At 46.2% G+C, this 13,278-nt stretch overlaps 1 protein-coding gene across 4 annotated transcripts in view; it reads right to left on the bottom strand.

The window, feature by feature from the left end:
* Window positions 1-55: 55 nt before the first annotated feature.
* The window catches only part of HOMER3 (homer scaffold protein 3), a 63,626-nt gene continuing 50,403 nt past the window's right edge, over window positions 56-13,278 (bottom strand). For all 4 annotated transcript variants that reach the window (XM_075611174.1, XM_075611177.1, XM_075611178.1 and 1 more), the window contains 3 exons: window positions 12,947-13,057; window positions 11,492-11,572; window positions 56-1,638 (listed from right to left, as the gene is read on the bottom strand). In XM_075611174.1, the coding sequence (XP_075467289.1) occupies window positions 1,450-1,638; window positions 11,492-11,572; window positions 12,947-13,057 (381 nt within the window). In that variant the 3' untranslated portion in view covers window positions 56-1,449. The remainder of the gene's footprint in view (window positions 1,639-11,491; window positions 11,573-12,946; window positions 13,058-13,278) is intronic.

Genomic DNA, 13,278 nt, shown 5'->3' with positions numbered 1-13,278 from the left:
ATCAAATCCTCTTCTTGCAGGGGGTGGGGGGGAAGAACTGGTACTCTGACACAAGTGCTATTCAAAGCTTTATTAAATTGACAAAAGGTCTAAACAGCTTTAAATATATAAGACTTTTTCTATCGATTTATCTAAAAGATAAGTTAGGAACATAGCAAACAAGGTTTGTGCGTTATTAAAAAAAAAATGGCTCATTTAACCCCTTTTAATCTGAGTTAAGGGGCAGGTTTTGCCTGAATAATAGGTATCGTTACGCCGTATTCTGCACTTTATCTATGTTCTAAATATTTGCACCTAACCTCAGCTCCCTGTAAAGCCGGATCTTAGACTCAAAAACATTTCTGCCTTTTTGAAACCGCTGGTCTCTTTCTCTGCACCCTTGTTTTCTGGTAATCTCTATCTATTCCTGAGATACCGAGCCCAAAAATACAGGGACCCTGCGATTGCAGCTTTAACGTGGGTTTTCTTCCTCCAGCCCCCCCGCCTTTTTTTTTTTTTTTAATAAGTTAAGCCATTTAAATACTGCTTCAGTGACCCTGAAGAGGTTAATGCAGAGGAGGCTGTAGCCACAGATCAATATCTGGCAGTAACTTAACACCAATGGTGCAAAGGTATATTAAGGTTTTTTTTTGTGACAATCAGAAGTACCAAAACCCCCCATTAAAGAACCACTTATCTTTATGGGGTTTATTTTTAGGTCTATCACAGGTCCAAAACTTGTTAAATTGCTAACTGTACACAAACTAGTTTTATTTTTTATTAAGATGTCTGGTTGTATGATTTTGTAGGAATATGGGTATGGGTGGTTTGTAGTTTAGATGCTGGCCTTGAAGTGGACAGAGTACTTAGCTGTGAAAAATTAGATTGTATGTTCTGTGAAACAGTACCTGTACCTTTCTGCTGAAACTCGGCACTGTCTGCAGCCCTACTCAATCCAAATACTACTTTTGGTTTTGCTCAATGGCTTTGTTCCTTGCTGGGAATACACTACAAATTGCAGTACACAAAATCTATTTTTCCCACCACAAAAAGTGCAGCAAGAATTTACAGATGGCAGTGGCAAAGATGCTAGTCTCTGAAGTGGGATGACTTCGTTTCCAGCCCGAGCTGCTGACCGTCATCTTCCTTGTGGCTCAGGCACCAACTATTTAGATCTTTAGCAGGAAGGGGCTACAATTTTGCTACGTACACAGCTGTCTGAGCGACTAACTTATTATTACGGACCTAACGAGAGGTAACTACAATCAAATGGAACTGGTCTTCTTTTAACCCCTCGTTTCCTGCAGTGCCACAAAGGGGTTAAGTCACTGTTTGGGCCAGATGGAAACCGCATTACAAACTTCGTCCTCTGTCCACACTCATTGCGCGCTCCATTGAGATGAGGCCTTGAAACGCGTCGACCTGGGAAAAGGTCCACAAAACGGCTCAGCGCGTCCCCTTCCCGGGCCGTCAGTTGCTGTCCAGGAGTCGGGCGAGGCCCTGACGCAAGTCGTTCAGCTCGCAGATTTTCACGTCCAGCGCCTCTCCGGCTCTGCCGATCTCTCCCTGCACCCTGTCTCTCTCCGACACGGAGTCCCTGAGCTGCTGCTCCGCTCTCTGCAGCTGCTGCTCCAGCCCCTGGTTACGCTCTTCAAACTCCTGCCGGTGAGACAGAGAAGAGGATAAAGTGGAGCTTTAATTCGTAGACCATTCCCCCCAAAAATGTTAAAGATTTTTCACCATACTCTACAGCACCGGTCCGCAAACTTTTGCCCCTGCCTCGTCCTCTGGTGCTCGTGGCCTCCCCCCCCCCCCCCGTGATGCCACGTTGCCATGGAGACGCGTCCACACGACGGGCTGAAGCAAGGTAAGTTTAGGTTCCAGAGGCCTCACGTGATCCCCCGGCAGTAAGGGGGTTTTCTTCATTGACATTAAAGCAGCAATACAGGTTTAATTTACCTTTTTCTTGTTTAATTACAGATTTGAAGCAGGGGGTCTTCAGAGATGAACTGTGTGAGTTTCAGCTCCGTGAACCCCCTGATTCCCCAGACATACCGGCACCCCCTATGGAGGGAAGTATATCTGGAGTTTAAATGTCCCTGTCACGCTGGCCAATAGGAAGTTGCACCGGATGACATCACCGATTGCTATTAGCCCGTGGGACATTTAAACTCCGCCATTTCATTAGGCACACAGTTCCTTGGCTGCGTAGATATCTCCAGAGGAGATGCCTGCAAGTATCTAGGGAAGCAGGGGGTCCCCAGAGCTGAAATGAACACAGTCCGGCTCCGGAGACCCCCTGCTTCAATCATGTAATAAAAAAAAAAATCAAACCAGTATTGCTGTTTTAATTGTGTATTTTATTCCTACAAAAAAAATATATATATATATAATAAATATAAATACAGCTAAACCCCGTTATAACGCGCCTCGTTATACCGCGATTCGGTTATAACGCGTTTTTCCCGTGGCTCCCGTTTTAAAAAAAAAAAAAAAAAATTTAAAAAAAATTTTTTTTTTTCATTTTTTTTTTTTGCACACACTGCACACACTCACTGCACACACACTGCTCATTGCTCACACTGCCACACTGCACACACACTGCACACACACTGCTCATTGCTCACACTGACACACTGCACACACACTGCACACTGCACACACACTGCTCATTGCTCATTGCTCACACTGCACACACTGACACACTGCACACACACTGCACACTGCACACACACTGCTCATTGGACACACTGCACACTGCACACACACTGCTCATTGGACACACTGCACACACACTGCACACTGCACACACACTGCTCATTGGACACACTGCACACACTGACACACACTGCTCATTGGACACACTGCACACACACACACACACACACACACTTACAGACACTCACACACACACACACACACTTACGCACACGCACTCACACGCACTCACACACACTCACACACACACTCCCACGCACACTCACAGACACTCACACACACTCACACACACTTACACACACTTACACACACTTACACACACTCAGACACTTACACACACTCACACCCACACCCATATACACACACACACTTTCTCTCCCATATATACATACACACACACACTCTCTCACTCTACACAGACGGGGGGTGGGGTCGGAGCACAGGAAAGGCCGCGACCAGCACCACCACCCGCTCCCCCCCCCTCCTCCCGCGCAGGCAGCGGGAGCGCCAGGGACAGCGGTGGGGAGAAGAAACCCCCCGCTACCACCTCCATGCAGGCAGCGGGATCTGAGGTAAGCGGCGACCTGAGGGACATCCCCGCTCTCATCTCCTGCCCCGCGGGCTGTCACGCGGTGACAGGGGGAAGCGGGGACAGGAGCGACATCCCCGCTCCCATCTCCTGCCCCGCGGCCTGTCACACGGTGACAGGGGGAAGCGGGGACAGGAGGGACATCCCCGCTCCCATCTCCTGCCCCGCGGCCTGTCCCGCGGTGACAGGGGGAAGCGGGGAGCGGAGGGACATGCCCGCTCCCATCTCCTGTCCTGCGGGATGAATATGCGCTAAAGCGCGGCGGCCATTTTTTTTTCTCGCGACCCCGTTAGTAACGCGGTGGTCTCGGGGTGGACCCCGAGACCCGCGTTATAACGGGGTTTAGCTGTATATATATATATTATCCTAAAACCTACAATAATGATTGCTAATCCCCTCACAGCTAATGACAGTAACAGACTTTAAGCCTCATGCAGTAACGTCCGATAGAAAAAATCGCCAGTGTTTTTAAATCGTCGTTTTTGACAGCGTTGCTATCTCGGTATGCAGAAAGTCCCGAATACCAACATTCGCAAAAATGTCGAAAAGCCGACGCCGAGATGATCTGCCCCCCGAAAAGGGTGAGAGAGAGAGCTCTCCCTGCACAAATCTCACCCGAAATAAAAATATTTTAATTTATACTAGTGTAGAGGAGCAGGGGGTCTCCGGAGCAGACCCGCGTTGATTTCAGGTCCGGGGACCCGCTGCTTCCCGCGATACAGGCCCCGTTATGGGGTGCCGGTATCTCCTATTCATTGAAATGTCCCGGTCACGTGACGCGGGACATTTACATGCACAGAAGATACCGGCACCCTATAACGTGTCCTGTATCTCGGGAAGCAGGGGGTCCCCGGACCTGAAATCAATGCAGTTCTGTTCCGGAGACCCCCTGCTACAATACACTGGTTAGAAAATGTCAATTAAAATATATAATAACCATCAATACACAACCCACCCCCTGTGCCCCCACATAAAACCATTATTTATTTTTTTACACACAGGATTAATAATCTTAATAAGGCTTATCACCGCGCGTTTGGCGTTTTTTTTTCCCCCGGTAAAAAAAACCCGGCGATTTTTGCTCTTATCGCCAGTTTATCAGGGTTTACTGAATCGCTGTAGGCTTTATTGGCGATCATATGCTGGCAATAAGGGGCTTATCGCTGCTTATAGCATGAGGCCCCTTTTCTGAGAAAATTAAGATAGTTTTATAGCGTGAATAAAATGCAAGTTTGCCCATTTAAAGAGGGAGTCCCACACAGCAGGCAAACCGTCGTACATTTGCCCGCTTCTTGCATGAAAAGTAGTAACTTTCTATTTTTTACAGGTCCCTGTAATTCTAATCTTATCCGATAAATACTGGCCAACTAATCATGCTGCCACAGTTAGCCAAACAACAGGGGACACAAAGTTTGGCTTCCACGATTAATCTGTAAAGCGACCAATTAGTTATAGTAGAAAAGAGATTAGGTAATGATCATAGCCAGAGGGTTTGGCTTCTGTACGGGTCATATCTGGAGTAATTTAGCAAATCTCCCCCTAAAATGTGTGTTTAGGCCTTTGTGTGCCAGAGTGGTTACGGTATCTGTGTCACGGCCCCTTCCAGCACAGTACGGCACGTGACCGCTTTCAATAGTGGTCACATGTCCGCGATGCCCATTTTTCAGGAGAGAGGGCATCCTTAGCAGTTTCCTCACAGGGCAGACAGCGTCCTGTGCTCCATGGGAACGCACAGCGCGAAGTAACCAGGAAAAACAACCCTCCCTGTGCATGACGTAGTCACTACATCGTGGGGGACTCAAAGGGTTAAAAGAGAAGGTCTGTCTGTTCCCTTCCGTCCCCCTCCCCCCTGACTTTAAACATCCAGGAAGTAACCCTGCAGCACCTTCCCAGGGAAGCATCTCAGGAAACACAGGGGGTCCACGGGGAACTGCTTCCTTAACACGTCAATGTGCCACAGAGACAGGGGCACCGCCGGCGTGTTAGATTTGTCAGGTGTCCAGTAAAAAAATGAGAGGTAATAGTGGACATGTACGTGTCCGGTATTACCTCTCTGGACACAATGACCTTACCAGGCTTGGGGAAAGGAGGGGGGGTTAAAAAAAATGCGTCAACGCACTACATTTAACCCCTTGTAAACATGTGGCCCTCCTCGTGCACTTTGGTTCTAAGAAGGACATACCCTTTACGCTAATGAGCTTTCATTTAAATATGCTATTAGATCTTAAGTTACAAGGGGTGGGGGCAGATAGATGAGATGTTTTATGGCTGAGAGCATTCAACTTGATTGCAAATGCAATTTATATTGCTAAGTGGGTCAGGGGGGGTTTAATAAACAGAGGTCAGCTCTGTTATTCATGGTAATGAGCTGGATGCTTAATAACCGTATTAATTGTGAGTGGCCGTGACTAAACTCATTTTCTGCATCTGCTCATCACGGTCAAGTCTGTAAGGTGATAGGATTGAGCTCTATCACAGATAATCCACCCTTTGGTAAACACTTTTTCCCTTTAGGGCGAGTTGCAAGCATGGAGGGATGTCATTAACCCCTTCACTTACTGTACACAAATAATTGAAAAATATAACCGGGTTATTTGCATATATTTACATGCAACTAGAGGTATATTTCCCCTTTTTTCTAGTAGAGACACGTGAAGAAACCTGTGCTTAGAAATGGGCAAATGTGTCAAAATGCAACCCGCAAATTATTTGCCGAGTTTTGGACAATATTCGATTCGCGGACTAATATTTGCATCTGACGATGTCTGCCATTCCGCCGGCGACCACCATTCGTACAGAAGTTCCAGACCTCGGAAATGTGGGGGGAGGGAGAGACTGTTATTAGTTAGTCCCAAGTGCTATATCTATGTGCCCCTGCTAGAAATATATGTATACTGTGGGCAATACAGAATTAATCTACTCCACCGATCACACGGTGCGATAAGGAATAAGGCACACTATCCCTGATCTGCCTGGCAACACGACAGAATATACGGTATTGGATAAGAAGAAAAACGGATAGAATCCGGAGACCAACTGTCAGTCTGAGAGACACAGAGGGAGACCAACTTTCAGTCAGGCAGTCAGGTAGTGACAGTCAGAGGCACACAGAGACAGCCCAGGTGACAGTCAGAGGCACACAGAGACAGCCCAGGTGACAGTCAGAGGCACACAGAGACAGCCCAGGTGACAGTCAGAGGCACACAGAGACAGCCCAGGTGACAGTCAGAGGCACACAGAGACAGCCCAGGTGACAGTCAGAGGCACACAGAGACAGCCCAGGTGACAGTGAGAGGGGATAGAGAGATATATATATATTTCTTTTTTTTTTCTTTAAGACTAAGAGCCGCCGGGTTAAGGTTGCCCAGGGGGTCATAAAGCACCAGTTAATATATACACAAGTCTCACCTGGTTTTATTAGAGGGGTTTAATTATGGTATACTAAGGGAGAAAATACGCAAGCCCTCCATAGCACATATAGACTGCAGAAATAGAGAGGTTATTTACACCCCCCCCCCCCCGCCAATAAAGAATATCACTTGTGAGCACATCCACATGTCTTAGACAGGTCTGCAACCCTGCCTTTCACCATTATCACCTAGCATACAGTGCTCCCACTGCAGCAAGGGATTCTGGGAAATTACATGCAAATGAGCACACAATGTGTCGCCTTTTGCCTGGAATAGCCATTCACATGGAGCCCATTTAAGCTGACGCATCGCCGTTCACACAACTTTTAAGCACAGCATGGGACAAGCAAAGCAAGTCAAACCACTCACAGACATGTTTCAACCTTGATGGGTATCATCAGTGTGATGTTGGTTTATACTTGCTTTGCAATATTTCTAGGCTGGGTAGGTTTACCATACACATTGTAAGTTATGGCACATTCACATGTCTTAGACATCTCTGCAACCCTGCCGTTCAACCATTATCACCTAGCATGCAGGGTTGCAGAGCTGTCTAAGACATGTGAATGTGCCATAACTTAAAATGTACACACACACACTTCTAACTAAAAATAGTCCCCCTCCCCAAACTCGGGGCCTGCAATGTCAGTACGACTTGCAGCAGCAGCCGGCCATAGTGCATACATTCGAGGGAGGGAATATCCCTTTTTCCAATTCAGGCCGCACATTTTGGCACTTGTGAATAAACGCCGTATTCACAGCGAAGTTGAATGTCGGAGAATAAAACGCACATCTCTACGTATGAGGTTGGGGAAGCACTGTACACTAAAATGTCATTTAATCTCAAGAATGCCAAAGTTGGTTTAACAAGAACGTAATCATACCCGTCAACTAAAAAGATATAGATAAATATGTAACAAATCCATTATATTTCAAAAGATATATGATCGATCCCTAGCTGCTGAAGAGCCAGCCAATGAGACAGGCGATGGAGCGCCACTGACTCGTTATACGCTGGCAATAAGGAAGAGCGGAAATCACGTCTGTATGTAATGTTGCACTGTGGACCGCAAGAGAAAATACTCTATTCATATTTACAGAGCCCTGACAGCAGACCCCTCCAGTCACATTGGGTCTGTGTGTGTGTGTGTGTGTGTGTGTGTGTGTGTGTGTGTGTGTGTGTGTGTGTGTGTGTGTGTGTGTGTGTGTGTGTGTGTGTGTGTGTGTGTGTGTGTGTGTGGTTGGTTTATCACACACTGTGCTGCCTTCAATATGTAGGAATACCATGGAAGCGGCTTTTTATCCTTCAACAAAGCATCAGGGCAAAGCGTTGCTGTGGAAACTCAGCACATGCTGACAATTAGCTCTACTGAGAACAAGGTCTCCTATACAGAGCAAGAGAATTGTCACACACAAAAAAAATATATATACATTTATACATACATACATACATACATACATACATACATACATACATACATGCATCATTTAGCTGGGGCATGAACACAGGTTCAATTTTATGAAGAAGTCTGGCCTATGTATGTGTGTGTGTATATAGAGAGGGGGCAGGGGAGAGAAGGGAACAAGAGAAGTAGAGTGAAGGGGGTGGGAGAGAGGGGGTTCTAAAAATGGGGGGGCAGTTGGTTAAACTTGCCCCAGGCACAACAATACGTGTGTGTGTGTGTGTGTGTGTGTGTGTGTGTGTGTGTGTGTGTGTGTGTGTGTGTGTGTGTGTGTGTGTGTGTGTGTGTGTGTGTGTGTCATACATACATACACACACAGATAAATGTACAGATCAACATTAAATACCTGAACCTATCAAAAAGAGTTGAGGACTTTGACAAAGAATTGTACAAGAACATATATAACACAGGGCATAAGCAAACAGAGAAAGAGTGCTCAGGAACCCCCACTGATATTCAGTGCATCTTTCTGGGGAAGTTGCTACGGCAATACAATCCATGGGGAATGAGAAAGCCGCTGGGGAAGATGGAATAACTACTGAACGCTACGGAAGCTGGGGAAGGTGTACAGAACACCCCTGCAGAGTTATTTACATGCTGCTTGAAGAACAGCAACATTACAGACAGTGGAGAAATGCCATAGGTATCCTCTTCCATAAGAAGGAGACCAAAAAAAGACCTCAAGAACTATAGACAGTGGCAGATTTCCTATTAGGCCTGAAAGGGCGGCATTCTGGCATGCCGCCCGGCACATGCGCGGTCGGATAGCGCGAGACATCACATTGCCATGGCAACAAGAGGGCAGCAACAGGTAAAGCCCTAAGGGCGCCATTTTTAAAAATCCACTACTGACTATAGACCAATCAGTCTACATTCAATCACTTGAGTGCAATAGAAGTAGAGCACGGTCAAATAGGAGCAAGGAGAGGATCCAAAAGGTACAAAAATAACTTTATTGGAGTTCCCAAAGCATAAGAAAAAACCTCCTACGCGTTTTGAACTTGATGTTCTTTGTCAAGGAGTATAAAACTAATATCTGCAAATCCCTTTTTAAATAAAATGCATCCGCCGCCGTTTCACACCAAAACTTGTGTCATGACGTCACAACATTGTGACCATTATCTTATGCCTTATTGATACTCCCAATGAAATGGAGAGTGGTGGTTTTCCACTTACCCCCAGTTTTCAGGGAGCAGTATTCATGTGATGGCTGTATGGACATACTCATTCATTTATATTGAAGCTTGATTCATCTATTCTGGTCTAGGATTTATTACAATTGTGAACAGCCTGGTACTAGAGCACTTGTTATCACACTTCTTACCTACATTCAATCACTTATAAGATTCTGACGAAGATACGGACTAAATGATTGCAAGAGACTCGGGACGTTGCCCGGCCCGGAGAACGAGCGGGATTTCGCAGTGGGTACAATGGGCCGCATCCAAGAAGTTGTACAAAAGTACATTTCCCAAAAGTAATGAATACGATCTGCTACTCAGTTTAGGATTTGTAGATTATCAAAAAGCTTTTGATTCTGTCAACTATAAAATAGTTACGTCTTTATATGCAAAAAGTTGTGATATACAATTAGCAGCCAAGGTGTATATTTACAGTGTGTATTCTATACATGAAAGATGTGGTGTGTATTTGTTATACCGTCCATTTGATGAATGCAAGCAACTATGTTTTTATATGGGGTTGCGATATACAATGCCCCTTCTCTTATATAGTTTTTGAGCAGTTAGAGGTTTAGGATGAAGGAAATTCAGGTTTGATATGTTTTTGATTATATAATGGTATCACATGTTATGCTTTTCTGTGATTCGTTGATGGGACTATTTTAAAGCACCAAACGGACCTAACTCTCATACAATGTACCGAAGCGGAGTAATCCGTGAAACGCGTAGGGTGGAGTTACCATATCCTTCCGCCTAAGCAAACCATTGCGCATAGGTGTGCACTCAATTCTCGTGGAGGACGTGTTTGAGCCAATAGCAATATACCCGGAACTGATCTTTCCATCATCAGCTCTCGCGAGAGAGAGAGCGCGTGTATCCGGGTCAGCAGCGGCTCAGACACTGGTAGAAGGGGAGAGGAGCCAAGCCAACACCCCGACTACCAGAGGAGGACCTGCACGCACCAGCGGGTCTGGGTGAGACGCAGCCAGGACTCCAGAGGTGATCGCGGGGGATGAGGCAGTTACTCCCGGCAAAGAACATTATTCAATGCGCAATACCTACCTGGCGCCTGTAAGTAGGATTCCAATTGCTGCTGGCGTGAGGAGTGGATTTGATTGTGCTAATTGCATATGTTATGTATTTTTTAATGTTTATTAAATGTATCTTTTTTACCTAATTTTCTTGGCTATTTCCTACCTCTGATGAATTCATATTCCTTAACCTTTTAGGTTATACCTGCTCTTTATATACAATATTACACTATGTTTACCATGTTTTTCTTTTTTCATGTGCCGAGTTTCATCTGGATTCCCATATCATCATTGGAATAATTTGGACCACCACCAAAGGACATTGTTCATGGTTATATTGGTTTAGCTAGTTTTATTCACATTAACCATTATTTTTATATGCTATATGCTGTACGGTGGAGGGTTTTTAGTCACCCTTTCACCCACCATAACCTAAATAATGTGTGGTGAAGACCTACTCATGTCTCAAATTGCAGAGCCAGTACAACCAACCTCACACTGATGAGACCCACAAGGTCGAAACAGTCTGTCTGTGAGTGGGTTCACTGGCTTTGCATCTCATCCCAGGCTATGTTTAAAAGCTGTGTTTAAAACAGCAAGCATTGGATGAAGGGTTCCATGTAATAATGGTCTTGAGACAAAAGGTGGCACTGTATGCTCATTTGCATGTCATTTCCCAGAATCCCTTGCTGCAGTGGGAGCACTCTATGCGAAAAGCACGGTTGTAGACCTGCCTAAGACATCGGGGGCACGAGACTGAGTGCGGGGGGCGTGGGGTTTACAGAGACCCCACGCGCTTCCCGAAGGCACTTCAATTAAGTGCCGGGGGAGCTGCAGGGCCTCTGTAAACCTAACTTACCATGGCTCCGATGGCTTCTCACACGCGTCGCCATGGCAACGCGGCATCAAATGCCGCAGCGAAGTCATGTGACATTACGTTGCTATGGCAACGTTACGTCATGCCGCCGGAGCGGGGGTGAGGGGGGGCGCGGAGGCGAGGGGACCGCCGGGCAGGGTGGCACAGGGAAAAAAGTTTGCGCCCCTCTGGTCTAAGACATGTGAATGTACTCAAGTTATATGCAGTATAATATATATGAAAGCTCCCAGGTTTGCGCTGTACCTGCAGTCTCTGCAGCATCTCCTCTCTCTCACTCTCCAGTTCCATCAGGTCCGGTTTCTGTCCCTTCAGCAGGAGGATTTCCTTAAGTAAAAAGTCAAATAAAGGAAGATGACATGTAAAATAACACACAGCTGGTATCTGTTCCCTCTTCTTCAACCTCATTTTCGGTTTTAATCTCCCTGTTGAATCGTCCAGCACTGACGGGGTTAGAATATTATTTTACAGCGGCAAAATTCTTTAAAGGATTATGGAGAAAGATGTCCCGTTCCCCCACATATCAATCATCTCTAAACCTTCTCTGCTTGTTTCTACATTAAAACTGTAACTTTTGTTAGCCATGTTTCTGCTTCAGTGTAGCACAGCTTGAAAAATAGCACTGGGGGGGAGTTGAAATGTGTTATTTCATTGTTACCAGTGCTTTGTAAAAAAGAAAAGATATATGATCAAGAAATAAACCACAATTCAGCGTCTCTGTAATGACTTTGAAAAATGTAATGTTTCCGTACTAAACACCGTCAGGTTTTAAAGCAGCAGACAGGCGGCATTGCGTTTTAAATTATTTTTACATTATTTTTTTATTACAGGTTTGAAGCAGGGGTCTCTGGAGCTGAACGGTGTTAATTTCAGCTCCGGGGACCCCCTGCTTCCGGAGGTACTTGCTTTCGTAGTAGGAGCCGGTATCTGCAGCCAGGGAACTTTGTGCTTAACGAAATGACAGCTTTAAATGTCCAGTATCACGCGGGCCAATAGGAAGCCGTGACATCATCCATTGCAGCTTCCTATTGGCCAGCGTGACCGGGACATTTAAACTGCACAGGGATACCGGCAACGCTGTGGGAGGTAAGTATCTCTGGCAACAGGGGGACCCCGCAGCTGAAATAAACACAGCTCATCAGGGGAACATGGATCATCTTCGAGGACACCCTGGTCCAACTAAGTTTTGGGAGGGATTGCTGCTTGAAGGAGGAGTTACATGACGCACAGATTCCAATGCGATGCATCAGAACGTGCGTTTCTGTGCATCACTTCCCTCCTCCATTCAATCTGTCTCAGAACTGCTCCAAATTGAAGGTCGGGAAACCTTCTGGCTTCTGAGAATCTGTAGAAGGTGGAAGAAACCGGTGCCTACGTTTAACACAACGGTGCATCAAAAAAGACCTTCTCGGCTCAAACACTGCTCTACTACAGGGGTGGCCAACTCCAGTCCTCAAGGGCCAACGGCAGGTAAGGTTTAAGGATATCCCTGCTTCAGCACAGGTGGCTCCGTCAACGACGGAGCCACTGATTGAGCCACCTGTGCTGGAGCAGGGATATCCTTAAAACCCGACCTGTTAGTGACATTTGAGGACTGGCCATCCCTGCTCTAGTACATAGACCCCTTTTCTGTCTTGTATCCTAGAGGCAGCCCTATGACCCGGGCAGATTGGTCACGTTTCTGTTTATATCCCCGCTCACCTCCTCTTTGCTCTTTAGAAGCATCTCCAGGTCTTGCAGTCTCTCGCCGAGTTCATCCTTCCCCGGTTCTGCGTTAGGCTCCTGCGTGGTCTGCGACTCCAACTCTGTCACCTTAATGACAGCAGTGACAAAAAGATCATGGGAACGGCAGAAAGCAGGAGGGCGAGATATGATAAGAGAAAGGAGAGGCTGGAAGAGTGAGAGAGACTTTCAGGCACATCAGGGGTAACATCAAGGTGCATGATAGAAGCATTCCGCATAGAGAGAGGAGTTCTGGAATAATAGGTCATGTTCTGAAGCTGTAGGGCTCAATGTGTAATGTGTAATTCTTC

The sequence above is a fragment of the Ascaphus truei genome, chromosome 8, assembly GCF_040206685.1.
Source record: "Ascaphus truei isolate aAscTru1 chromosome 8, aAscTru1.hap1, whole genome shotgun sequence".
Lineage (NCBI taxonomy): Eukaryota > Metazoa > Chordata > Amphibia > Anura > Ascaphidae > Ascaphus > Ascaphus truei.
This window is presented reverse-complemented; position numbering and strand designations above follow the sequence as displayed.